Source organism: Heteronotia binoei, chromosome 12, assembly GCF_032191835.1.
Source record: "Heteronotia binoei isolate CCM8104 ecotype False Entrance Well chromosome 12, APGP_CSIRO_Hbin_v1, whole genome shotgun sequence".
NCBI lineage: Eukaryota > Metazoa > Chordata > Lepidosauria > Squamata > Gekkonidae > Heteronotia > Heteronotia binoei.
The window spans coordinates 35,219,913-35,246,959 of record NC_083234.1 but is presented as its reverse complement, the minus strand read 5'-3'; the positions used below and the strand labels follow the sequence as shown (position 1 = coordinate 35,246,959).

Genomic DNA, 27,047 nt, shown 5'->3' with positions numbered 1-27,047 from the left:
TTTATGTCATGTGTAATTTATGGATGATTAAAGCCCATTAAAAGTTTTTTTAAAAATTATATGTAATTTGAGGTTTACTAATTAGCCCTTTTTGATCATCGATTTGTTTTCAGGGTTGTGTCCCCTCTCCCCATCTTTTTTTTTACTCCAGTTCACTGCAGTTCTCTTTGGCCTCCAAGGTCACCACCTGAAGCAAAACATTCTAGTGACTGCCACAGGTGGTCTGCAGCTGACTTTTAGTCAATGCAACCCTGACCTAGCTTGACAGCAAGGCCTCACTGGCACAAATTTGTGTCCTGTTAGTTCTGTAATGTAAACACAGCTCAGCAGGGCTGTCTTGGCAGAACCACTCAGAAAGCTATTTCAGATGTATATATTAATAATGGTTGTTGTGATTACACCAGTGTTAGGTCAGTGCTGACTGCAGCAGACATGAAGTGTGAACAAGAACGTATGTCTTTGAACAGGGGCTCCAACACACGATGGTTAGATCATCTGTCATTCATGGTTTCTTGCAGTGACTGCATAGGATAATGCAGCAAGCAGAACTATTGCACATAGCATGGAGCTGTTCCAAAAGGAAGTGGATTTGTGTGTCTTAAAATACCAGCACATTCAGGGACTTTAAAAAAACAGAAAATGGCAGTATGGAGTAGCAGTAGAAGTTTCGATTATAGCTATGTCTCATTCCTTGCCCTCAGCAAGGGATCATGTGTGTCTGGGCGCAGGGCTTTTTAAAAGCAGGAATGTAGTTCTGGCTGGCTTGGAATTGGGGGTGTGGCCTAATGTATATATGAGTTCCTGCTGGGCTTTGTCTACCCAAAAAAGCCCTGTCTGGGTATAACCTGAATTGTTGGGTATATTTCTGCTACAATGTATATAACTGGTTGCAGGGAAGCTAGCTTCTTGGCCACTGGGTTGTTTTGTCTTGGCTTAGCAGTCAGGTATAAACACTTAAAGTTGCTCTTAAACCTGTGCTAGAACCCTGCATTTCTTCGGTCTTTGCTTCCTCTAGCATGTATGAATGGAGCTTGTGGGGTGGGAGAGAGAACCTTTGCACTGTTAATTCACTTTAGCATTCTCCTTGCAGAAGACAAGAAATACGCCAAAGCCATATGTTTACTGAAAAAGAGATTAAATAACTTTTTTAATAGACATATTTTACAAAGTGCATAAATTTCAACAGCTGTTGTTGTGACCCGACTGGCCAAGGCTGGATTCTTTTCTGTATCCACCCCCAGAGGTTCTAGCCCAGAACTCGGTCACACCAAATGGTGTTGTTGCTCAGTCGCAGCTGAAGCACTGGTGGATGAGGTGGTGAGTGAGGCAGGGGCAAGAGTGCAATCACATAGGGAGACTAACCCATGAGACAGGATGTATTGATAAGAGTATACAAAGAGTACAGCATGATCACACCCACCCCAAAAACACCCACCAAGGAATACATTGCTGGCTACCGCTCTTGTTGAAGAGCTTTCCTGAACTGTGAGCAAATACCTGGAAACAAGGGACACTTTTTTTACTAAACAGTTGTGCCAAGATTTAGGGCTAGTGCATATGAAGTAGCTGTGCAATTGTACTACAGTCCCTGGTTTATAACCTAGCCCCCCAGTGTGAGCACATGAAGCCCCTGTGCAGTCACAGTACAGTACCTCTTCTACCTGACTGACATCCTATTTCAGTAGCATGAGTGGCCTTTGCTATGCTTTTCACTGTAGCCAAGAGAAACCATTTGGTCTGCCTTCTGAATTATCACCCTGGTCATGTGAACTGTCTCCTAATGGTCAATTGACTGGGATTCCAAGAGGAAACTGACCTCCATGGAAGTAAGCAGAGGCCGGACTGGTCATTCCTTGTTGCTTACTAGGGCCCCATCACTCGCCAGGGTTTACATTTGGCAACATATTGTGTAAAGCAGGCTGCCTACGTGCTGCAAGTGGCCCTGCTCTTCCTCTTGATCCCAACTTTCAGAGTTGGCTATGCATACTGATGTTCTCTCGCTGATCACTACAATGCCTCGCACTATAGGTTCTCTGACAACGTTGGATTTTCTTTCCAGCACTCTTGGAGCAAAATGTGCTCTTCTTGCTGCAGCTGAACAAAATGTGTCTGTGCACAGCTATCCTCAGGACCCTCCACCTTCATGGAACGAACAGCTGCTTGCACAACACACTACACAAAGGAGAGCTGGGAAAGCCCACGGTGGATCTCATGCTTATCAATATGGGGTATAATGAATATGCTCACAGTGCCACAACTGAGTCAACAGGTCACATCTTGGGAGCGTACAAAAAAGGAGCAAATTTGCAGCTTTCCGCACAACTGTCAGTTTCTCCTTATGGAAGCATCTTGTCCCCATCCCCCCCACCCAACACAGCCACTGTACGGATCACCTGACAATGGTCAGCAGAGCAGGCCTGACTGTAGTAAAATGGGTTTGGAGAACCTCTTGCTTTGGTCTGTAGCTCCACCTGTTGGGCAAAGCAGCAGCAGGGAAGGGTACAGAACAAAATAAATCCATAGAGAACAAAACCGTGATGCTGGAATACACAAGTGCTGCTACACAACAAAGGTTTATAAATATACCCCCACAGAGACACAATAAGGAGTTATTCACTCAAACGTGACATCACCTTAACCAATGCTGCTCTCTTGTCCCAGAGGTTTCCAGCCAAAGTAGTGATGTGAAGTTCTAGCACCGATTTCTAGCCACATCTAGTGCAGTTCTAGATTCGACATAGCTGGTATTGCAACTTAACACACACCTGCCTCTAAGCCAGAGGGCACAGCCCGGAGAGTCAGTGTGCAACAAGTATGGTATGAGGCCAAAAATGCTTGCCACACTTCCGCTGTTACTGGGACAAGGAATGCTCCAGGTTGTGGGGGTGAAGCATGCTGGGCGCATCAGCGACAGATGAGAGAAGGTGGAGGCGATGGGACAGGAAGTCTTGACAAGCTTCCACTTCGGACTATATCTAAGAAAATTGGAAAGATCAGCCATGTTAAGGCAGTTTTGCTTATGATGAGAATGATGTTATTGCTGCTCTCTGAATAATGCAGGTAATGAGGGGCCGGTAAACACAATCAGGGAAGACTACTGAGTATATCTAATAACTGTATAAGAGATTTCAGGAACTCTAGTAAGATTCAACAAGAGGCTCAAAAAAACCAGACAAATCTGTTGTAGTAACCTACAGCTCAATAAACAATATATTGATAGCACTTACATAAATACTGTATATTAATTTAAGGAAAGTTGCCCACCCTCCCATCAGGCACAGCAGGATAAACCCAGAAGAACACGAAGTCTCTCTGGAAAATTGTGCCTTTTTCTCCCCTGTGCCATCAGAAAGACTAGAGTTTGATCCATTGAGGCTACTTACAAAGAAGAGAATCAGCATAGTATACTGATATATGGAAGGAAGCTGGGCTGATGTCAATGTTACTCAGTACCTTGTTGTAATGAATTTAAGGTTACCTTGCTGTAATGAATTTAAGATGACATTTCTGAGACTGTTAATGGTCCTTGAGGGCCATTTGACTCTTTGCCACATCAAGGCAAAATGCCCCCCCCCCCCCAGCATGTTCCAGTTTAACAGCAAATTCCTGACCTCTGTTCAAAGAAAACCCAAGTGACTAATCACAACTGGGCAAAAATTCACACGATACCCACACAAGATCTATTAAAATATATGGAGAGGCCTTAAGGTAGAGAAGTAGAACTGCTCCTATAGAGAGCTACAGCTGAAAAATGTTGTGAGCCTGTTGCAATTGCATGGCTTGTTTTGTTTCCTGAAACATCAGAAGCTTCTGCCATGTTGTTGATCTGGCTGATCTAAGCCGAAGTAGAAGCAGTGGAAGAGAGTGGGCAATTTTGTCTGAGAAACAAAACGACTTACATTTGGTAACTAGACTGATGCAGCATGTCAGTCTGGCTTTACAGGAGAGGCTGGTCCAGGCTGATGCCCTGCGTTTGGTAAATCTCTTTCAGCAGCAACAGTGCTGTGTCTTCCGACACCCTAGAGGTTAGGAATAGGGAATTAAACAGAATAACATGAGTGCCTTTCTCATGAAAGTGCACATGGCAAGCCTATCCGAGTCAGATGTGACAAGCCTATCTAGACTAAGATGAATCTGTGAGGTGCTCCTACGATGCCACTTAACTACATGCAGCACCTTCCCACATGCAAGGAAACTCTAGAGAAGGGCTCATCCGGGGAGGGGTTGTAGCTCAAGTGGTACAGCATGTGCTTGGCATGCAGCAGAAGGTCCCAGATTCAGTCCCTAGCATCACCACTAAAAATAAGGTCATAGGTGGTGTGATAGGCCTCAGCCTGAGACTCTGGAGAGCTGCTGCTAGTGTGAGTAGACAATACTGACTGATGCATCAATGGTCTGGTTCAGTATAAGGCAGCTTCATTAGTGCCCACGTGTGACCCTACAGCTAATCCTCAGGGCAGTTGCGGAAGAGGAGGAGACAAGCTGCAGGAGCTAATATTGCCTTCATCCAAGATTTCAGAGGCAAAAACAACGGCAAAGGAGGTGGTATACCTGCCTCTTCTCTCAAACTTAACCTTTTTTCTCAGCTTGGCCAGCATGAAACTAGATGCAGCTGTGCCTGCCATCACTTTGATGTCTTCATTCAAAGTGGCAGAAAAACCATAACAGATGCCAGCCGCCAGCCTTCCATAGGGTGAATTTTACTCATAGGCCCCCACTGCAGACTCCTAGTCATTTGATTTTTAAAATGTCAGCACTCTTAGACTTATGAAAGCCATTTTTCACTGGGGGGCAGGGAGGAAACCCTGATGAAGAGTCAAAGATGGTCCACTACACAGATTATTGGATGTGCCTAAGAAACCCAGAAACCACCTGAGTTCAGACATGAACTTGCTCAGATTTCTTTTCAAGGGGTTGGGTGCAGCCAAGAGAAGCAGACACTTACTTGAAACGATGGCTGTAAAAACAAGTTACTGGAGGAAAACCCATTAGTAAAAAGCTTTATTTTCTGACTTGGATCTTTTCAGCAGCAAAACTGACTAAATTCCATGACCATTAGCTTTATCTCAATTTTCAAAGTTCAACAGACAGCTACCCGCAAGGATTTCCTAAAGCAATTTAAAAGCCATTACATACCAATAGCAGAGATGGCCTTGCAGTGCAAACAAATATTCGTTAAAGCTTTCAATTGGTTTCTCTTGAAGCACATAGTCAATGCGGTGGCCCCCATTAAGCATGCCCACATTAATTGATGTGGCTTCCAGCTCCTCGGGTTTCTCATCTGAATGAAGTAGACAGACACAGCCAAGATTACATGGGGTTCCAAGTTTGTGCAGGCTATCCAATAGTAACAGGCATTGCAAGGATTCTGTACCCACTGAGACAAAACCAATTAATTTACAGTTTTAGCAGAAAAACTACACGTCATATGTTTGATGGATGAGGTTTAGAGAATAAAGAACACAAGTCCTCAAGGAGCATTTTTTTTAACAAACAGAAAAGTAGCCCATATCCAGTACCAAAGAAACTTAAGCGTAGCTTTCAACACACTCAATTGACATGAGTCAAGAGCTTTTGTTAGCTTTTGTACAGCTAACACTTTTTTTGGCAAGAACAGCAGGCACCACTGTAACTGCAAGGAAGGAGGGCACTGCTGGGATGTATCAAACACCTTACTCTTTTGCCACCTTGCTCTTTTGCATAATTCCCTCTTCACTAACCAGGTTGCTTCTCTGAACTGGCTTCAGTTTCCGATTCCTGTTCGGTATCTCCGGTGGCCCCTGCCTCCACAGCTGGCAATGAGACCCTGGTGAATGATTGCCAGGCTATCCTCAAAGAGCCTAGCAAGTTGTTTTTTATGTCAGTGCTCATCCGAGTGAGGCCCTCCTTCAGCTCTGTAAGAAGAAGAAATAGAAATGGTCCAGCAGCTGAATGTAGCAAGGCTCACACGCAACCTAGAAAGCCTGTGATTCACAAATTCTGTCAGAATTCCAGGATGCACATGTCCTTCCCGTCAACCAACCCATCCTGCTCAGTTCAGCATGAAGCCAAATCTGTCATCTATCAGATTCCCTTCTTTGGCCCATTCAATCCTATTTCTTTCGCATAGACACATTATCGTCTATACACACATGCTTTACCCAGCTCTAATTCTCATTTCCCTGGACCAGATCCAAGATAAAAGTTTTACATCCAATCAAAAGCTACTGAAATTACTGTTCTGAGGTGTGTAAGTGCATGGGGGGGGAAGGTTTCCTTTCCTTATGCACATCATCTTCAGAGGCAAGGCTAAGAAACAGTAGATAACATTTTGAGGAACTGCATTCAACTGTTGAAAACCACTTTACAAGGGGACTAGATATATTCATGGGGGATAAGTATCAGTGTCTCTTGGTATAAGCTTTTGTATGCATGTACACGTCATCAAATACATTTTGTGCATATATATGAAAGCTTATACCCAGAAATTAAACTTCGTTGGGTCTTAAAGGTGCCACTGGATTCAACCTCTGTTCTATTGCTTTAAACCAACACAGCTACCCACCTGAATCTATCACTGGCTATTTGCCATGATGACTGAGGCAAATCTCCACATTCAGAGGCACTAATCTTCTGAATCCCAGAGTCAGGAGTCAACCTCAGGGGAATGCCTTGGCCTCTATGCCCCATTGTTGGCTGTCCAGAGGAACTGGTTGGCTGCTGTGTGAGACAGGCTGCAGGACTAGATGAACTATTGGTATGATCTAGCAGGGCTCTTTTTATACTCAACTGAAGAATACTCTCAGGGATGCAAAGGGTCTCATGGAAACTGGATACTTGCCACTCCTCAACCTCTCTCATTTAAGGAGTCACTTTCCACCCACCACTTAGATAAAGCTACATTCCCCAAGGCAGAGCCCATGCCACCAGAATCAGCACTCACTGCTTTGAGATAGAGTAGGTAGAGAAAAAAATATTTTTCTCCCTTTCTCACAATACGAGAACTTGTGGACATTCAATGAAATTGCTGAGCAGTTGGGTTAGAAATGAAAAAGGAAGTACTTCTTCACCCAAAGGGTGATTCACACACGGAATTCACTGCCACAGGAGGTGGTGGTGGCTACAAGCATAGACAGCTTCAAGAGCGAATTGGATAAGCATATAGAGCAGAGGTCCATCAGTGGCTTAGCCACAGCTTATCATTGGAACTCTCTGTCTGGGACAGTGATGCTCGGTATTTTTGGTGCTGGGGGGGCACAGTGGGAGGGCTTCTAGTGTCCTGGCCCCACTGGTGGAACTTCTGATGGCACTTGGGGGTTTTTGGCCACTGTGTGACACAGAGTGTTGGACTGGATGGGCCATTGACCTGATGCAACATGGCTCCTCTTATGTTCTTATGAGATCCTGAGCACCAAATCTGCTGCCAACCTGCATTTATTCCTTTGGGGCATTTGTACAAACTTGCAAAGTGAATTGGGCCTATGATGACTTCTTGTTTCCAAGAGAAGCTGGCTGTGCAGTTCGCTAATAGGCTGGGTCTTCTAGCATTCGTTTACACTGCGATCCTAAAAAGGTCTACTCAGAATTCTACTAAAGTCTGCTCAATGGTACCCCCAGGAAAGTGTTCTCAGGACTGCACTGCCAGTCAATTCCTATGCACCTTGCCTCATGTTTCAATTTCTTACAAGGTTTTTTTTAATAGTTCTCAAATGTTTGAAAGGACAAATGGCCCAAATACTTGGAGTGGGGAGAAAATTCATAAAAGCCTGACTGAAGTAGGAAGCAGGAGAGAATACATGAAAATCCATACTGGGGTTAGAGCCATGTACATATGATAATAGAGGGACGTGGGGAAGGAGGAGCAGAATTTGTCCCACAGTTGGAAATCCCACAAGTACTCCTGGAAGAAGATACATCTGTCTAGAGCTTGTCATGTTTGGTTGAGAACTGGTACCCACAGCCTGACAAACTTTCTAGAGGCCCTCTTTGCGAGCTAAGGCCAGTCCTTGCTTATTGACAGGTAGCCCACAGCTTTCTGCATTTTGAAACCCTGAAAGGCTGGAATTTTTTCCCAAATGGAAGCTGAAATACCTGTGAATAATATTTGAGTAAACACTAACACCTGTCCAAAAGGGGCAGAATACATTTACATGAATGTGTTCAAACACCACCTGAAAATGCAAAACATTTCTTGGAGCACGCATTCAAAAGGACAATGTCTGCAAAAGGAACAGTCTCTGCATTACCTAAATGCATCCTTTTCCTGCCTTTATGATGAGGAAGCAACATAGGTTCAAATTCCACATCAGGGACAATCAAGGGCTCAATCCTGTATGCCACTGGGTCAAACTGCAGAAGAAAGAGCATAAGACATTCAATGGTATGTATTTGCATGTATCAGGGAAACAGACTTCTACCCCAGCCCCTTCTGTTAGAAAGGCTCCGAACAACTTGCCATTTGCCAGGAGTGAACAATTGTTGTGGGCCCCCATTGTGGATATGGGCTGCAGCCTGGGGAGAAGTAGGGTTAACTCTTTCCCCGCATATCATTTTCCTAATTTCAGTCTTTTCTTTCTCAGGGAGGAAAGGGGGAACACACGATGCCTGTTAGGTCTCCCTGTGTAGAACAAGTTTAACTTCAGGGTAGGGAGAGAGCTGTTAGGGGGGAAAGCACTGGGTGGGGGGGGGGAGTATTTATATCCTGCACTATTAACCAACACTGGGTTCCTGAAAGGGTTAAAAACCCTCTGCTATAACCACAATCTAAATCCTTCCCACTGTAAACCAATTCCACCCGCATTTTAACAAAGATCATGTTGTACAGTGTATCAATACAGCAAATAAGCCCAGAAAAGCAGACTGATCTTGAAATCCAGCTATAGACAGCTGCACTGAACACTGGGCAACAAGGTGAAATCTCACGTTGAACACATAAATAGGAAAGTTATTTTCTCTAGCCCAAAGTTCTGTGTTTGTGAATCCCACTGGAAATGACATTTATGAAAACAAAAATTATTAAAGCTAAGTCCAAGTCATTTGATGCTCATGTTTTATATTATCTACACAGGTAACATATTTTAATTAGCTCGGGGGCGAGGAGCAAATGGGTCCTGAAACAGTTGAAGACCCAGGAAGGGAAGGAGAAAGGGAAGGCAAGGGATGGGGACCACTTAATAGCACTGAATTCTCTTCATTTAGTGAGTTTTTGTTTATGCACTACATGTTCAAGAGCCATTTTGACCTGGGGGTGGGTGGGGAACCACAGTGTTGCTGTTCATACATACGGGATGAAAGACATGGAAGAAACCTTTGCAGGTAGGCAGGCTGTACGTTGGATCAATCCTTTTTATTCCTCGTACAGTGAGAAACATCCCAATAGGAGACCCAAAGGCAAAGAAGATCTGCGGCTTATAGATCAGCTGAGGGTAATTGGCAGAAACCTGGAAGAGTTTAAATGCAACAGACTAATTGGTAGGGGAAAAAATTGTGCAAAGCACCACAAGAGCACCCCCAGCAGGATCAGGGCAAAAAGATCTACCTAATCCAGCATCATGAGTAGCCAAAGAAATACTTCTGGGAAAGCCATTAGCAAGCCACTCAAGGCAAAAATCTCACCCCCAATTATGCTTTAGGAGAATTAATGCTTGTGTCTGAATTTACTGTTTAAAGTTGATTACCCCTAATATAGGAGAAGAAAGAAGGAGGCCCACCCAATTTGTTTCTCCAGAGAGTGTGCACCTTGATACGTCTTAATTATGCTTCCCCTCACTTCCTCTTAAGTCAACATTTTGCTAAAGGAAAAAAGACCCCTTAACAGGAGAGCTGCTCCATTTACTTGATCCAGCTACCCTTTTCTGCACTCAGCTATGTGTCCACTTACATTAAAACATGAAAGGCGTGAAAGACGGGACTTCACCCCAGCACCGAGGTATGATACACAGCTCACTTATGGAATGCAGTGCTGTGGAATGTTGTGATGGATCACAATTTAATGAGTTTAAAGGTAAGAGTTACCCAAACCTGTACAGAATCAGACTGCTGATTGGTTTTCAGTTAGCAAGAAAACATCTGCATTATTTGCATCTTGTCTCCAAGATCTAAAGCAGGCTCCCAAACAATCTTCCTGATAGAGGCAAAACTCAAACCTATTTAAGCTTCATAAATTAAACAGAACAAGAATGTTCAGACAGCTCAATAAATTATGTGTTGTTTGAGACAGCCGCTTGAATACTTGTGTAAATATTTTGGGTATAAAAAGGCCTAGTTATTACGACCAAACTAAGATACTGATGCACGAAGATTTAGAACCTGCGGGCAAGATTTAGAACCCTATGAGAGGGCAAAAACTTCAGGAGTAGTACCCTTTCCCCTACAGCCCTGGGACTGGACAAGGGCAATCTGAGATAGACAGATCTGCCCAGAGATCACATGTTCTTTAAGGCATTTAACATTAGGCTGCTGGAGGCTAGCAACTGGAAACGAAATGATCTGCAATGGTGTCCTTAAATACTTTGCTGAAAGCAATACAAACTGGCCACTAGCAGACACTACTTACTTGGTAAATTGATGACTGATCTGACCCAGTAAGGCTCTTCTCAACAGTTCAACAGTGAAGCCCAACAGGCCATTGTTCTATCTATGATGCTGTTAATGCAAGGCTGACATAATAAAGCAACTCTGAAAAGCCCGCTGATTGCTGGGGGAGGGTTACAGTTACCTGTCCTGTCACAACATCCAAACACTGGCAACTGGACTTCATATTTGTGGGTTTTATGGGCACCTTTTGCTTGACATCTCCATCTTCCCAAGCCATTGCAGGTTTTTCTCTTTTGGAATCCTGCAACAAAGTCAGACAGTTCTCTTCTGTAGCCATTTCTGCCAACACTATGCTTCCACAGCTGCCTGCCCTATGAGGTTGCTGGAGGAGCGGGAATTTCGCCTTGCAAAGATACCAGAGCAGCATGATTACTAATATTCAGCATTTCAACAGCACACTAGACACTGCATCAGAACTTGCTGATGGCATTGCTTGTCCAACCCACTGGGGCAGACAATAAAACATTCAGGTGTAAACTGCTGATCCGGACCTTAATATCTTACAAACAATAATTACAACTTATGCCAAGTTGCCTGCTAAAAATATTAACAAATGAAAAAGATCCTGCTTTGGTTGTACCAAGGGCTGGTTTAAAATGCTCTGTCTTCCCAAACAAGATACGTCCATAATTCCTCTCAAGCCAGTGGTGGCTGAACTACCACAATGCTGCCAGCCAATGGCAGTGTGGGCAGGTAATGAGAAGCATAGGCAACATCCATCACCTCCTCCTGGACCAAGGTAGCCAAGATTCACCTTTTTGAATCCTGCTGATACTGGCAGTGCCATAGGGCTCAACTCCCCCCCACCAATAATCATATAACTTTATTGGTTTTCTCAACAACATTACATAAAATGCATTGTACCAATTGAAAGAGAAGTCAGATTAATACAGGCATGGAATACAATTTTTCAGTCGTTCTAGCCTTATCCAAGAAATATATTGCTTAAGATGCATTGATAAGAAGACTTTCAAAAATAAATTAACTTTCTATAATAATGATTTCTAGGAATACTACCATTCTCTGAAAAATAGGGTCAATAAAGGGTACCAAACTGCTACAACATGCCTTTCATATTGGACAAAAGTGAGGGCTCAACTTTGACTCAGCTGCCAACACAGAATGTGTGTCTGGAAGGCAACATCTAACAATGCTCTCCTCACTGTACCACTCCAAACAGCTGCTTGGGTGGAGAACCAGTCCTGACTATACAGCAAGCTGTTATCCCAACTGGACTATTGGAATCCTACAGGATGGCAAAAAGGAAAAAAAATGCTGGTGAAAATAAGCAGAAAAACAGGAAGGAAGGAAGGAAGGAAGGAAGGAAGGAAGGAAGGAAGGAAGGAAGGAAGGAAGGAAGGAAGGAAGGAAGGAAGGAAGGAAGGAAGGAAATCAGCCAGTATCATAATGCCCCTGTATAAATCGATGGTGCGGTCTCATTTGGAGTACTGTGTGCAGTTCTGGTCGCCGCACCTCAAAAAGGATATTATAGCTTTAGAGAAGGTGCAGAGAAGGGCAACTAGAATGATTAAAGGGCTGGAGCACTTTCCCTATGAAGAAAGGTTGAAACGCTTGGGACTCTTTAGCTTGGAGAAACGTCGACTGCGGGGTGACATGATAGAGGTTTACAAGATAATGCATGGAATGGAGAAAGTAGAGAAAGAAGTACTTTTCTCCCTTTCTCACAATACAAGAACTCGTGGGCATTCGATGAAATTGCTGAGCAGACAGGTTAAGACGGATAAAAGGAAGTACTTCTTCACCCAAAGGGTGATTAACATGTGGAATTCACTGCCACAGGAGGTGGTGGCGGCCACAAGTATAGCCACCTTCAAGAGGGGTTTAGATAAAAATATGGAGCACAGGTCCATCAGTGGCTATTAGCCACAGTGTATGGAGCACAGGTCCATCAGTGGCTATTAGCCACAGTGTATGGAGCACAGGTCCATCAGTGGCTATTAGCCACAGTGTATGTGTGTATATAACATTTTTTGCCACTGTGTGACACAGAGTGTTGGACTTGATGGGCCGTTGGCCTGATCCAACATGGCTTCTCTTATGTTCTTATGTTCTTAAGGAAGGAAGGAAGGAAGGAAGGAAGGAAGGAAGGAAGGAAGGGAGGGAGGGAGGGAGGGAGGGAGGTGAACACTCTTTTCTCCTATCTCCACCCTGCTTAAAATCACAGCCTCCCAAAAGCTGCTCTTCATCTGGGGGAGGAAGAGGAAACACTAGGAGAGCTTCACAACATATACTTGTGTATGATTTACACACCTTGCCTCCCATTAGGGTCAAAAAGCAGCCCAGTTCATAAAAGAACACTGCTAATATTGCATAATAATAAATCCAGCACCACCAGCAGACACCCTCAAGCTCTCCCAGTACAGAAGATAATGGATATTTCTTCTTCTCCTCCTCCTCACTTCCCCTTGCAAATACTCTTTTAAAAAAGCATGCAAAAGATTCAGATCCTAGACACCCTTTCCACTTTCGGGAAGCACTTCTGCTTGCAGAACAGGGGAAAGGGTGATATACATTCATTCCCCCACACCCACTGCAGCCTCTAGGATGTTCCTGTCAGTCAACTGACCCAACAGGACACAATTTCAGTGGATTGAGAAGATGGAAGCAGGAGGGGGGAGGCAGGAAAGTCACTGCTTATGTGCTTATACAGCACAGCTCCACTCACACTGCATAGGATCCAAGCTCTATTGCCCTGCCAAAGATTAAATAAAAAACAAAATAGGTTTTAAGCATAGGTTTGTATTTTTTTTTGAGGGGGGACATGTCTATGTCCAGGATACAAGAGCCACCTTTTCAGGCAAGGAGAAATACAAGACTGCCAACATGGTCATGAAACACAAGTCATGTTTTAGCAACAGCACTCAGTTCTCTTCTACTGATAAAATGGGGGTGCAATCCATATCCTGTTTTTAGTAGAGGAAGTATATTGTGGGAAGAAACACCATTCCTGAAGGCAGCAGTCCAAGCCAGTGAAGGTTGCCTGTTATTCTAGATAAAGAAAATAAAGTAGAAGCACAGAGGGCTGAATACTCCATTTAGCAGTATCACCAGGTTTGGTAAAAGAAATTCAAAACATGCATGCATTATTCTGACCCTGAAAGTAGAACTGAAAGTACTTCAGTCATTAGAAAAAGCATACCTGGTTGCTGCATTTGTTCCTTAAGTAGTGCAGGATTTTCATTCTAGGTCCCAAAGGAATTCCCATCTCTTTAAGTTCTTTTTCTGTACACAAAGCCTGCACAATAAAAACTTTGTATATAAGTTCCAGCTTTGTTATAAATAGCAATCCAAAGGAATAAGGGATACCCCAGCTTCTGCTTTGCTACTATCACTTGACAAGAATACGGGGTGGCTGATTGCTTGTGCCACTAATTCTAAGGGACTGCTGAGTTTTTGCAAAACATTGAAAGCCCAGGTTCATGAGACTCTTATGCAAAAATTATCCCACCACAACCAGTAAAGCCCATGCAGAAATGTACCACTGTCAGGCCCATAGTACACAAAAAGACAGGGAATTACTGCTGCTACAAGTAGAGAAGAGCACCCACTAATTCACATTCAGGTTCTCTTTTGCATATGCCTAGAGAAGTCAAGTACATATTTCAAAAGACACAGATCTGGTCCCCCTTATTCCTACACCACCAAATATATCTCAAAGAAGCAACTTCCATGATGAAGGAACAAAGCAAGACATCATGTCACATCAATTTACCAGTGCTTCTCTATCCACATGCTCCCTCTCAAACACAGAATAATATTCAAAAAGCTCAAGTTCCTTCAAGATGTCCTTTACTGACTCAGAGCCTTCTTCACTGGATGCTGACGTGCAGGATCCCTGTGGAAACAGTCAACAGTTCTTCAGCAGTACTTTTCTAACACAATTTGTGAGTTTCTGGATCTAATGGACACTTAGGCTGCATACAGACAGAAGCTACTGATCAACATTCTGCCTTCTTGAAGCAGACATAGTCTTCCCATCTTAACTGTTTAGGGGTAACCAGTTCTACCTGTTACCAGCACTTAGCTGCCTGGCTGGTAGGTACACTGTTGATTGACTGGCTTTCGTGACAATCAAAACGCAGCTCCCTCCAGAACAACATTTAATTTTTTAAAAAAAGAGAATTGCTCAAATGACTGCCTGAAGAATGGGAGACAGGATAAGAATCCCTACTGGAGTTGGAGCTAGAAAGGGAGAAGACCTTGATTCACAATAGAAAATTCTGCTTCTGTCAGGAAGTTTATCTGTATATATACACTAAAAATCCTTGTATATATGCACTTAAAAGTGAGCATGTGCCGAATAAGGATTGTGTATTTTGAGCTGAGGAGAGGTTTGTGAGTTGGTTATAGTTTGTTAAGGGATAATCCCTGAAGAAGCTGTGAATGTGAAACACTGTCACAAGCTGGCAGAGGTGTCAGGCTGCTTTGGCAAAGTATGGAAGAACACTGCTACATTGAATTCTAAGCGACCTGGATTTATTTCTTACAAGAGCTACTGAAGTGGATTTCCTACCAGGTTATGGATACAATATTTGGACTGGATTTTTGAACTAAAAAAAAAACACCTGGAGGAAAGTTATTTATCTACACGGTGATTTATGTTGAGTGCTGGACATTTATGAATTCTGTGTAAATCTTATTGATTGCATGGTGTGAATTCTATTGTATATTATATTACTTTCTATGATGAGTGTGTATAATTTAACAATTTGAATATTGGCTTGCACAGTTTATTTTCTTTACTTCAGTTGTTCCTATGCGTTCCTTACTTCTTCACTATATACATTTAGGCAGCATGATGCAGAAGATGTATAATGCTAGATTAAAAAAAATAGCAAAAAAATAGATGGAAATAAGCACATCACAATCAATTTACATCCATGTACGTAATTTCAGACTTGGAACTCATCTTTTGGATGGACCCATTAATTTCTCTCTATGTCATATTGCTTAATTGTCTAGACTCCAAAATGGGGAGCAGAATGTGGGACAATGCAGCAATGAAGCATCTAAATGGGAAAGTCAAGGAAGAAACAGATTCCAGTTCTACATTAAATAACAGCACAAACTTATTGTGCCAGTTCATTTTCACCAAACAACAAACATGCTTTAACACAGAACAGATACACAGCTTCATTCTCCTGAATCCACAATCACCATATTTGATTCTACAACAACTACCTTAACAGTTTTTAAAAAATCACATAATTTAGACATATACTTGTAACCAGTGTTTCCTCTAAGCTGAGTTAGTGTGAGCTAGTTCACAGATTTTTAGCCTCCAGCTCTCACATTTTTGTCATAGCTCAGGAAAAATGGCCCCAGAACACAATAATTTCTGCAGCAGTTCACAATTTTAATGCCAGCAGCTCACAACTTTAATACCAGTAGCTCACAATGTAGAATTTTTGCTCACAAGACTCTGCAGCTTAGAGGGGACATTGCTTGTAACGTAGGAAAATGTCACATTTTTAAATCCACTTTTAAAACCCCCTGAGTTTGGCAACTCAGCAGCTGTCTAGAATAGAAGGAAAAAGGCTGTCAAGGACATGACATGACATCCAGACCTTTTGGCACCTACAGAGACAGAGCTCTTAGAGAGAACAATATCAACCCTCTGATTGGTAGGTAACATTATCCAATTGGATTTTTAAGCAGACTCTATTGCCTTTTCTAAAATTAGCCTCCAGTTCTAACAACATAAAAATGATGTTTTAAATCCAGAAGCTGTTTCTACATGCACAAACATACCTTGTTATTATCTTCTTCTCTCTCTGTGGTGCATTTTTGATTAGTGAGAAGATCAAACAGTATAAGCGATCCTTAAAAAAAAAAACACAAAATTGTTAGCGGGATGTCAGTCTCAGAGAGGCCAGAACTGTCTGGCAAGCTTCTTCTCCTCCCTTTTCTAATTTGTTTTAAATTATGAGATGACAATTTTAGACCTTTTTGCTTCAGAGAAGTTTTAGATTTCAGAAACAAACAAAACTCTTAAAAACAACACAAAGCTATGGCTGCAGTCTGATTTTTTACAATAGCAAAGATCCTAAAGCCATGGAAAAAATGCATTCAAAAGTCAAAGTCTGAGGATGTTGACTAGAATGGAAGTTTACAGCTAAAATGTTAAGCAAGCAGATGCAAATTTTAGTTATCTCCATGCGCATGGAACACAAGGGCTTGGGGTTGTAGATTTGGGGGCAGATTGCAGCACAGAATTCTGAAGCCACAGATTATAATTCAAAAGAACAAAAACTTTAACACAGTCAGTATCCCTAGCTGGTATGTTTAGATCTCTTGATACTTAGCCACAATAACCACAAAACATATTCTTAACTTGAATAGTAGCTTCCTGCTGAAGCTTTAGACAAAGAGACTACAGGATAGCAGGTCTCAGGAGGCCTTGCAAATCTTCATATTTAATTAAAATTTTAAAGGAAGGGAGAAAAGAAGGATGATGATTCAGCTTTAATCTGTCAAGCCCACACTGTTCCACCACATCTCAGAATAATGACCCCAAACCCAAATAAAATGAAGCATTCAACACGCATGCAAGTTCACGTGTTTGTACATGTACTGAGGAAACAGAGAGATTTATATCTGAACTGTGACCTGCTATTGAAACTCCCCCTTTAAGGTTAGGGTTCATTTGCAAGAAGAAATGGAGCATTCAACATGCATGCAAGCCCGCTTGTTTGTACATGTATTGAAGAAAATGAGAGACTTATACCTAAACTGTGCCCTGCTATTGAAACTCCCCCTTTAAAGTCAGGGTTCCTTTTCAAGAAGAGCAGATAGAGCCGATTCATTTCGGAAGCAACTGTGTCTACAATGGTCTGACAGTAGGTGGTGCTATTATAGAAGAAAACATCCAGGATTGTGTCATTGATAAAATGACGCAGGCGGTTGATGCTTGGCAAGGTGATTCTTTCCAAGTCTCTGAAATCAAAACAGAGAAGGGCATTTAGAGGGGAAAGCATTTAAGAACTCCTTTTTGCAGCTTTCATTTCCAGTCAGGATTCCAATTCTCAAATTGTCCCACAGAAGCTTTATTTCATCGCAGAGAAGCTTCCTCCAAGGCAGCAGGATAAATACAAATGTGCCTGACACTACAGGCAGATACAAATGCTGTACTCCCACTATGGGAAAGGGCAGCCTATAAACCTATGGAAAATAAATAAATACTCTATTTCAAGAAGTATAAATTAGTCCCATTGAGTTTAGTGGCCTTTCAAGTAAACATGCATAGGATTCAGATTAACATGACCTAAAAATATTTAATACATTGGCTACCATATAGGCCACACTGCATCCATAATGTATTTCCCATTCAATGTGAGTAGAATGCCATTATGAATCCCTAAGTACTCAACATCAGATCCAGATATATTAAGTGATTTTGCTGAGAGAGTTGAGAATGGGATGATGAAGGCCAGTTCACATGTTATCAAGTCTACTTTCTACCAGATGTCCACTGGGAGTTCAACGCTCAGTACTTAATTCTCAGGTGCATAGGAGTCCAATTCGACTGGGACCATGGAGAAAAGGGACTTATGCCTCATCCCCATTTTCCCAACCCAAAATTGCCCCACAGAACTGGGGAAACTGACATTACATGTAATACTAGCTTCCCTGCAGCCATTTAGGTTGGGAAAATGATGCACTGGGAACCGTGCCGGATTAAACCCCGCGGAGGTCTCTAGGCAGTCAAAATCTCAGGGGGCCCCTCACAAATTATTTCAGAGTCGGAGTGCCTGCCCTGCTACTCATGATCCCTGCTGCAGCCTGCAGGCACCTTCTTAAAAGCCCCTTTGACTAAGCTGCAGGGGAGAGGCTGAGAGAGGCAAACTTGGCGACGATGCCAGCAGCAGCTGCACCAGACAAGTTGGGCAAAGAGTGGTTCAGTTGCTGGCTGTGCATGCAGGCTGGGAGGACTGCAAGCAGGGGGGAAACTGGGGGTGGGGGAGGCAGCCCAGGGCCCCTAGAGACATGGGGGCCCATAGGCCAGTACCTACTTGGCCTAATTGTTAATCTAGCCCTGACTGGGAAGGTCATCTGTCTTGACAATAAGAGATGGAGTGGGAAGTAGGCGCTCCCTCACTAGCAGCCTTCAAGGATGCTTTAGGCTTATCCTGCATTGAGCAGGGAGTTGGACTAGAAGGCCTGTATGGCTTTAAGAACATAAGAGAAACCATGTTGGATCAAGCCAATGGTCCATCCAGTCCAACACTCTGTGTCACACAGTGGCCAAAAAACTCCAGGTGCCATCAGAAGGTCCATCAGTGGGGCAGGGACACTTGAAGCCCTCCTACAGTTCTATGATTCTATTATTCTAAGTGAGAAAGCAGAGGGTGGGAGAACAAGTTGCCATGGGAAAAGAATAAAGGAAGAATGGACAAGCAGGAATCCCACATATGTTTAAAGCATCTTTGTCAAATATGCTGCATGGAGTCAGGGTACACAAAGGATCCACAGCACATGGGGTAGAGCATCTGCTTCGCACACAGAAGATACCAGGTTCAAGCCTAGGCATCTCCAGTGACAAGGAACAGGTAATAGGTGATACGAAAGACCCATGCCTGAGATCTTGCACCACTACTGCCAGTATGAATAAACAGTGCTGACCCTGATGGACAAGAAGTTTGATTTGGTATAAGGCAGTTTCATATGTATGTTTGCTGCACTATGTCCATAGCGTCCTGACAGAAAGCACAGATCTGCCATTCTATGAAACAACAGAAGGTTAACCACAATATGTCTGTCAGCATGCAGTCACAGGTAGGTTTGCTAGAAAAACTGCAGGATTTACTTACACATCCACGCCAGTATGTAAAGTACTGTGCCAGTTCACTGGAAGGAATTCAACTCGGCCAATTTGGTTTTCCTCCTGAGCTTTCTTGAAGTGTGCTTGCAGCATGCTCAAGGAAACATTGCGGAAGTCATCAACTGGAAAACAATTTCAAGCTTGAGTGAAGCAGCCACCACACACTGAATAATTAAAGCTTGTTCAACTTGCACACTCAACTCCATACCCAATTCATGGGTGCAAACAGCAGTGGTCACCACCTGCAACTCATTGTATTCATCCCACTTCTTGAATCTGAAGCCTTTGCAGTTCTCACAAATGCAGCCAAAAGATGCAGATCAGTTCACAAGGTACTCAAGACCCACTATTTGGAAGTCATTATGTTAGACCAGGGGTGGCCAAACTGTGGCTCTTTCACACATATTGAGTTGCTCTTGCAGCCCCCCCGCCCATCAGCCACCTTGGAGAATATATGTGTCTCTTAAAATGTCTTCTCCACGCCGAGGCAGTCAGCAGCTTAGATAATGCATTTAAAGTTGCTTTGTGTGCATCTCTCCTTCCCTCTCCCTCATCTGCCTTTCTTCCTTCCTGTCTTGCAGCTCTCAAATATCTGATGTTTATTCTACGTGCCTCTTACGTTAAGCAAATTTGGCCACCACTGTGTTAGACTATTGCTATTAGAAAACTGCTAGAATATTCCTACCAAATTTATGCAGGAAAGGAGATGAACTGGAAATCAAACATTGGCAAACTTCTGAGAAACAATTCTATACATAAAAACAAGCACTACTGCATTTGAAACTGCAACTTATATGGAGCAGCATTAGGTGATAATGAACAATGAGGATTAGACCATCTAAAACCAAAAAGTTCCACCACAACTTTTAAAGACAGCTGGGCTTTTGAAATGCATTGGTCCAGAGCGGAAAGTAATCCTATACATCAATACTGTGGATAATATCTGACCTGGATAGCCCAATCTCATCAGATCTCAGACGCTAAGCAGGGTCAAGCCCTGGCTAGTATTTGGATGGATACTTCCAAGGAACACCAGGTCATGACATGGAGGCAGGCAGTGGCAAACCACCGCTCAATGCCTCTCACCTTGAAAACACTATGGGGGTCACCATAAGTCAGCTGTGACTTGACAGCAAAGACAACAACATACCATAGATGAGAGCTGTAGTGAAAATAGCTAAGGAAGTTGGTCTTCAAAAGGAACAGCACTCCAGTTCTTCTCGAAACTTCCCATGTAGGACATTAGCATCCATTTTACCGAATCAGGAACATGAAGGATTTACGTAACATTTAAATCACAGTACTTCAGTACAGTAAGTCCCCTGATATGTGATACCTGCTGTAAGTGTACATTCGCCTTTTCTAAAGTGTTTCAATTCTTTCTAATTCTAAGATCTGCAATATTCAAAGCTATGCTGCGCAAGAGATGCTACCCCTTTAAAAAGTACACTGAAAATACCTAGTCACTTTTAACACAATCTTCAGTTTCCTGTAAGAAATATCTGTATGAGTAGCTGTGTAAAATATTGACAAAATCCTCATATGCAATTTCTACTGCTGGCAAATGCTCAAGCATTATCAGACTGCCAAATAACTCATTCTCTTATTGCTTCTAGATGAGAAATTACAGTTTGTAAGGATATGGATTAAAATAAACGTATAACACAACAGTACTTTTGCCTGGACAACAGGCACATATATAAGAATGCAGGTACAAGGTCACTATGAAGGGCAAGCTGTTCTAAGTATATTACTCTGATGCTGAAGCAACTGGACTCCTATCAAGTTCTGTTTTTTACCAAATTTATAGAATTCCCTACCCTGGAAGGCCTGTGGCTGGCTCTCTGCCTATTTGTCTTAAGGTATTTGCTTAAAGCTGTTGCATTACAGAGCACATCTACCATCCATCTTTGGACTTCTGGGATTAGAATAATTGAATTAGAATCTTGTATTTGTCTGGCATTCAGAAGGTGTGTATTGCTTTAGAGCTGTTTCTATTTTTGTACTGAGTTTTCTTCTTTTTAGTCTCACAAGCTACTGTATGGGTCCACTGCATCATAAAGCAAGACCGAAAAGTTCTAACTGCCTACAAATACATCTGACTTCTTGGGGGATGGAACAAGCATCTTCTCTTCCACTTACCACACTGAATAAGGCTACGGAACCGTATATCGCAGGCTGGTCCAATTCCATGCACAACAAAAACCAAATGATCTATTTGCAGAGGCTCTCCTGAAACAAACATAAGACAATTTACATAGTGCATGTAGCTAAGACTTTTGCAAATGAGTGCGGTATTTTTCAAAACTATGGCTCACAGAAAATACTGGTCCAAACTAGCAATAATAGCGTTTTATAAATGAAATCTTGATAATTTTGAATACCTTACTGTAAATCACTATGGGGATTTAAAAATAAATAACAGAAAAGTTATTACAGAGATAGCTAATTACATTATCTGCACCCTCTTAATTTTGAGCAGACATCATTCAAAATTTTGTTCTGTCTTAAAATCTAAAATAACTTGTTTAAAAAGATTCCTTGCAGCCCTTTACTTAACCCATTTCAATCAAAATGCCTTGGATAAAATCACATCAAAGTAAAGAAAGCTGAAAACCAAACAAACTGAGAAGAAAACATTCAGTTACCACTAGGGATTTCAACACAGATATTTTCCACTCCTCTCTTCACTGTTCTTGGTCGGCCTTGCTCTGTGGGACTTGCACCCCAGTCATCGGAGACTGCTACTGGATGGTAATGTACCATCAGCTTGAAAGAACCATCAAAAGAAATCAGGTTAGAAGTGGAGTAGTATAGCAAGCAAGCATAAATAATCACATTCAAAGGCCTCCATCACAAAGAGATGAGCCTAAGAAAATCTGAATACAAAAACATGTACTGATGGTAGCAACCTTCACCCCATTCCAATTAATTCTATTGTAAGATGTACTTTTATTATTTTCCATGGAAGCGATCCAGGAATCTTTCTGTACCAACATATACTAAAAACTGGAGTGTATTTGAAAGGCTATAACAAGCCTAAACACAACACACACAATCAAGTTTCTAAAATGTACTAGTGAAGAAGCAGAGACACTTTTTATAGATGTTTCCAAGATACTAAAATACAGTAAAAAAGCTAAAGTAATAGTCTGAGAACTGCTTGTAATACTTGAAAATTTATTTAAGAAGAAACTTCTCAGTATGAGAAAGCCACTTACCTTTGGGTTATGCAATATTATGATTTCTCTAGAAGGTGACTCTAGTTTCCTCTTCCACTCATCTAGTGTGACACAGATCATATATGTTTCCTAAGGAAGAAACAAATTCTTTATCAAGCCAAACATATTTCAGAGAGGCCTTCATTATTTAGGCAAGTGGTTCCCAAACCGGAGGCCGGGGACCCCTGAGGGGGCAGGAATTATCGTGAGGGGTATACAAAGAAATATATATCCTAAGCATTGTCTGTTTTATCTTTTTGTCATTATATGTCAATTAATAGAAAGTCATAGTACAACTACTATTATGTGGGGATCTGCAAGATTTTTTGATGTTAAAAAGTCGCCTGTATACTCTAAAAGGTTGGGAACTGTTAGTTTAGGTCAGAGGTTCCCAAACTTATTTAGCCTAATGCCCCCTTTTCAGAAAAGAAATTACTCAGCACCCCCACGGAAATCTACCTTCAAGAAATGGACTAAAAGATGCAGTGACATATTTGTACACAGGATAAACAAAGATGTTGTAAAGAAGACACTTTGAAGCTTGAAATTCTAAAATTATTTTATAAAATCAATCATAGTAATATTTACATACACAGAGAATTTTTGAAATTTCTTTATAAGAACATAAGAGAAGCCATATTGGATCAGGCCAATGGCCCATCCAGACAAACACTCTGTATGACACGATGGCCAATATATATATATACACACATACACACACACACATACTGTGGCTAATAGCCACTGATGGACCTCTGCTCCATATTTTTTCCAATCCCCTCTTGAAATTGGCTATGCTTGTAGCTGTCACCACCTCCTGTGGCAGTAAATTCCACATGTTAATCACCCTTTGGGTGAAGAAGTACTTCCTTTTATCTGTTTTAACCTGACTGCTCAGCAATTTAATTGAATGCCCACAAGTTCTTGTATTGTGAGAAAGGGAGAAAAGGACTTCTTGTAAACCTCTATCATGTCACCCCGCAGTCGACATTTCTCCAAGCTAAAGAGCCTCAAGCGTTTTAACCTTTCTTCATAGGGAAAGTGTTCCAAGCCTTTAATCATTCTAGAATTGCACACTGTACTCCAAATGAGACAGCACCATCGATTTATACAGGGGCATTATGATACTGGCTGATTTGTTTTCAATTCCCTTCCTAATAATTCCCAACATGGCGTTGGTTTTTTTTTATTGCAATCGCACAATGTCTTGACATTTTCAGTGAGTTATCTACCATGACCCCAAGATCTCTCTTTTGGTCAGTCTCTGCCAGTTCACAACCCACCAACTTGTATTTGTAGCTGGGATTCTTGGCCCCAATGTGCATTACTTTGCACTTGGCCACAATGAACCTCATCTGCCACGTTGACGCCCACTCACCCAGCCTCAACAGATCCCTTTGGAGTGCCTCACAATCCTCTCTGGTTCTTATCACCCTGAACAATTTAGTGTCATCTGCAAACTTGGCCACTTCCCTGTTTACTCCCAACTCCAGATCATTAATGACCAAGTTAAAGAGCATGGGACCCAGTACTGAGCCCTGCAGCACCCCACTGCTTACCATCTTCCACTGCAAAGACTGCCCATTTATACTCACTCTCTGCTTCCTTAGCCAGTTTTTGATCCACAAGAGGACCTGTTCTTTTACTCCATGACTCTTGAGCTTACTAAGGAGCCTTTGATGAGGAACTTTATCAAAAGCTTTCTGGAAGTCAAGGTAAACAACATCTATTGGGTCCCCTTTGTCCACATGCTTGTTCACCCCCTCAAAGAACCTTAACAGGTTAGTGAGGCAAGATCTTCCCTTACAGAACCCATGCTGAGTCTTCCTCAATAACTTGTGTTCATCAATGTGCCTACTCATTCTGTCCTTGATAATGGATTTATAATTATTATCCCACCCTAAATGCAAACAGACTCAGGGCAGGTAACAGCAACTGAAATATAGTATACAATGCATCACTTCCCTCATAAAGAACAATGCAACAAAACCAATGAAGATAAAATATGCATGTAGCAGTAAACGGGAAAAGCAACAGGCAGTCTGAGTTCAATGCACCAATTAGTTCTGGCTTGCAAAACTTTGTGGTCAGTTAAGTCCAACTTCTCAGTCTTGCTCATCCCCTTCTCTTTCAAATAGATTCAGTTCCAACAAACTGGTAACCCTGCAGTCTCCAACTTGAAAAGATATACACACAGAAAATTAAGATAACAAAGGATAATATAAAATAAAAATAGGGTATAATGGAGAATTGATCCATGGGTATCTGGGGCTCTGGGAGGACTGTTTTTTGAGGTAGATGCACCAAATGTTCAGCATAGCATCCAGTGCCACTACTCAAAACACCAAGTTTCAAAACAGTCAGACCAGGAAGTCCATTTCTATGAGACCCCAAAGAAGGAGCCCCTATCCTTTATTGCTTCAAATGGAAGGAAGGCATTTAAACAATGTGGAGTCACTTTAAATGTGATTGCCAGAATTCCCTTCAGAGTTCAATTGTGCTTGTCACAACCTTGCTCCTGGCTCACCTCAAGGTCTCCTGGCTCTACCCCTAAAATCTCCAGATATTTCTTGAGTCAGACTTGGGAACCCTACCCCCACATGAATAGTTTGAGGAATAGCCACCTTTGCAATTTCTTTAATTTTGAAATCATTACTTACCATCAGCAGAGATCAGAGTAGTATTTGAAGCAGCAGCTGTTTATCTCAGTCAGCTCCATGGGAAGTAAGGCCAGAGCTTGGGTAACATGAAGTAATGAATGAAGCAGGCAGCCAGCAGTGGGCTCCTGGCTTCAGGTAATTCAGGAAACACTTAACTGCTTCCGGAATGACATGAAAGAATACGGAAGTTTCTTTGAAGAGGCTTTACTACTATGGAGATAGGCTTCTTTGATGTAATGCCAGCTGGGCATTGCTTAGTTTTTTTATGACTGTGTCAAAGCTACAGGATTGGGTTGGGAGGGCAGACTAGACTGCCATGGTGCCCCATCCACAAGTCGCAGAAGCCTCCCATCCAGAAATTGAGCATTTCATCAACCATGTGTGCAAGTTCTTGTCTACATCATTACCTGGAAAATGACAATACTCAAGTTCTAAGTGTTTGTGTGGGTTGCTATCAGCTTAAGTAAACCTAGAGACCATGTTCTTAATGGTAAACAACTGCAAAATAGTAAACACCTGTGAACCGTCAATTCCAACTGACAGGAGGCCATCTAGTTTGACAGGTATTTGACAGGAGAAGATCTAGATGGGCCCAGCTAAATTGGTTGTTTTGTACCAATGATTAGTTGCACAATTCTAGCACTTTAACAGCCAGTCAGTGATATAAGTGGATTAGTAAAATATCAAAACTAAAGAAGAGGAGCAGAAGACCAGTGCTGGTGCTAGGGGTTCCACCGCCCTAGGCATGCCCCCTGTGCACTCCTAAGGGGGGGGATATTCTTCACACACACAGGTGGTAGCTTCCCACTGCACGCATCAGCTCTGACTAGTGCAATGGGAAGGTGCTGCCGCCCAGCCGCTTTCAACCTGAAAGCAGCAGGCAGTGGTAAAATGGGGCTCTCTTTAGAGGACAAGCACAGGCAACATTTGCCCTGTGAAGAAAAGTGGTGACGCAGCACCACCACCCGGGGCTCTCAACTTGCCTGCTGAGATCGTGCCACATAGGAAGGGGGAGTAAAGGGGTGACCAGCAGCAACCCTGGCAGGGTGGTGCCCTAGGCAGTCACCTACCCTGCCTACTCCCATGTGCTGCTCCTGCCGAAGGCACTCTTGTGTCTGGGGCACTGCAGTTGGCTAAAATCAACAGAAGCAACCACCTGGTAACCAGAGGACTGTAAGAAGTTTGATGCTCTGTAGAAAACTGTGAGGAGAAAGCTGCAGGTTGGAACTCTTCAGAGAAGTTTGTGCAATTGCCTCAGTGCTTCCACTGTCCTGACTTGAACTGTATTGCTGAGAGAAACTGCAAGCAACCTTGAGAAGCTGCTAGCTGTAGGGAGTATTGGCTAGGATAGCTAGTAAGGTTTTTTGTTTCTGTGATTCTTGTTTGTATGTACACCTCTATTTTTTTATTCTTTCTTGTATACAATTGCATTCTTCTTATATTTTAAGTGGAAGGAGTTCTGGTCCTCATTACTAGTCTAATTAGGTGAATTTGCACTAAGTAGCAAACAAAAGAGAACCCTCTATTTTTGTTAATAGAAATTTTTCTCTAAATTAGAAATTCTGGATGCCTCCCAGAAATGTGATGTTTTGACACCTACCACCTTCTTCCTTTATGCTTCCACCATCCCCTTATTTTTATTCACCGCCCCATTGCACCCAAGGCTACTACCAGCCCCCTGGATTGTTCCAGTGCCCTCCAGGGGGCAATATTGCCCATTTTGGTAAACACTGGTTTAGATCATAGCAC

General features: G+C 42.4%; 1 protein-coding gene across 2 annotated transcripts in view; it reads right to left on the bottom strand.

Moving 5' to 3' along the window:
• Window positions 1-1,118: 1,118 nt before the first annotated feature.
• The window catches only part of DDHD2 (DDHD domain containing 2), a 34,277-nt gene continuing 8,348 nt past the window's right edge, over window positions 1,119-27,047 (bottom strand). For both annotated transcript variants that reach the window (XM_060250569.1, XM_060250570.1), the window contains exons 4-18: window positions 22,639-22,728; window positions 22,066-22,186; window positions 21,560-21,649; window positions 19,407-19,539; window positions 17,324-17,532; window positions 16,348-16,418; window positions 14,309-14,431; window positions 13,736-13,831; window positions 10,697-10,816; window positions 9,264-9,419; window positions 8,226-8,328; window positions 5,721-5,894; window positions 5,137-5,281; window positions 3,900-4,019; window positions 1,119-2,975 (exon numbers count right to left, since the gene is read on the bottom strand). In XM_060250569.1, coding sequence (XP_060106552.1) covers window positions 3,938-4,019; window positions 5,137-5,281; window positions 5,721-5,894; window positions 8,226-8,328; window positions 9,264-9,419; window positions 10,697-10,816; window positions 13,736-13,831; window positions 14,309-14,431; window positions 16,348-16,418; window positions 17,324-17,532; window positions 19,407-19,539; window positions 21,560-21,649; window positions 22,066-22,186; window positions 22,639-22,728 — 1,713 coding nt within the window. In that variant the 3' untranslated portion in view covers window positions 1,119-2,975; window positions 3,900-3,937. The remainder of the gene's footprint in view (window positions 2,976-3,899; window positions 4,020-5,136; window positions 5,282-5,720; window positions 5,895-8,225; window positions 8,329-9,263; window positions 9,420-10,696; window positions 10,817-13,735; window positions 13,832-14,308; window positions 14,432-16,347; window positions 16,419-17,323; window positions 17,533-19,406; window positions 19,540-21,559; window positions 21,650-22,065; window positions 22,187-22,638; window positions 22,729-27,047) is intronic.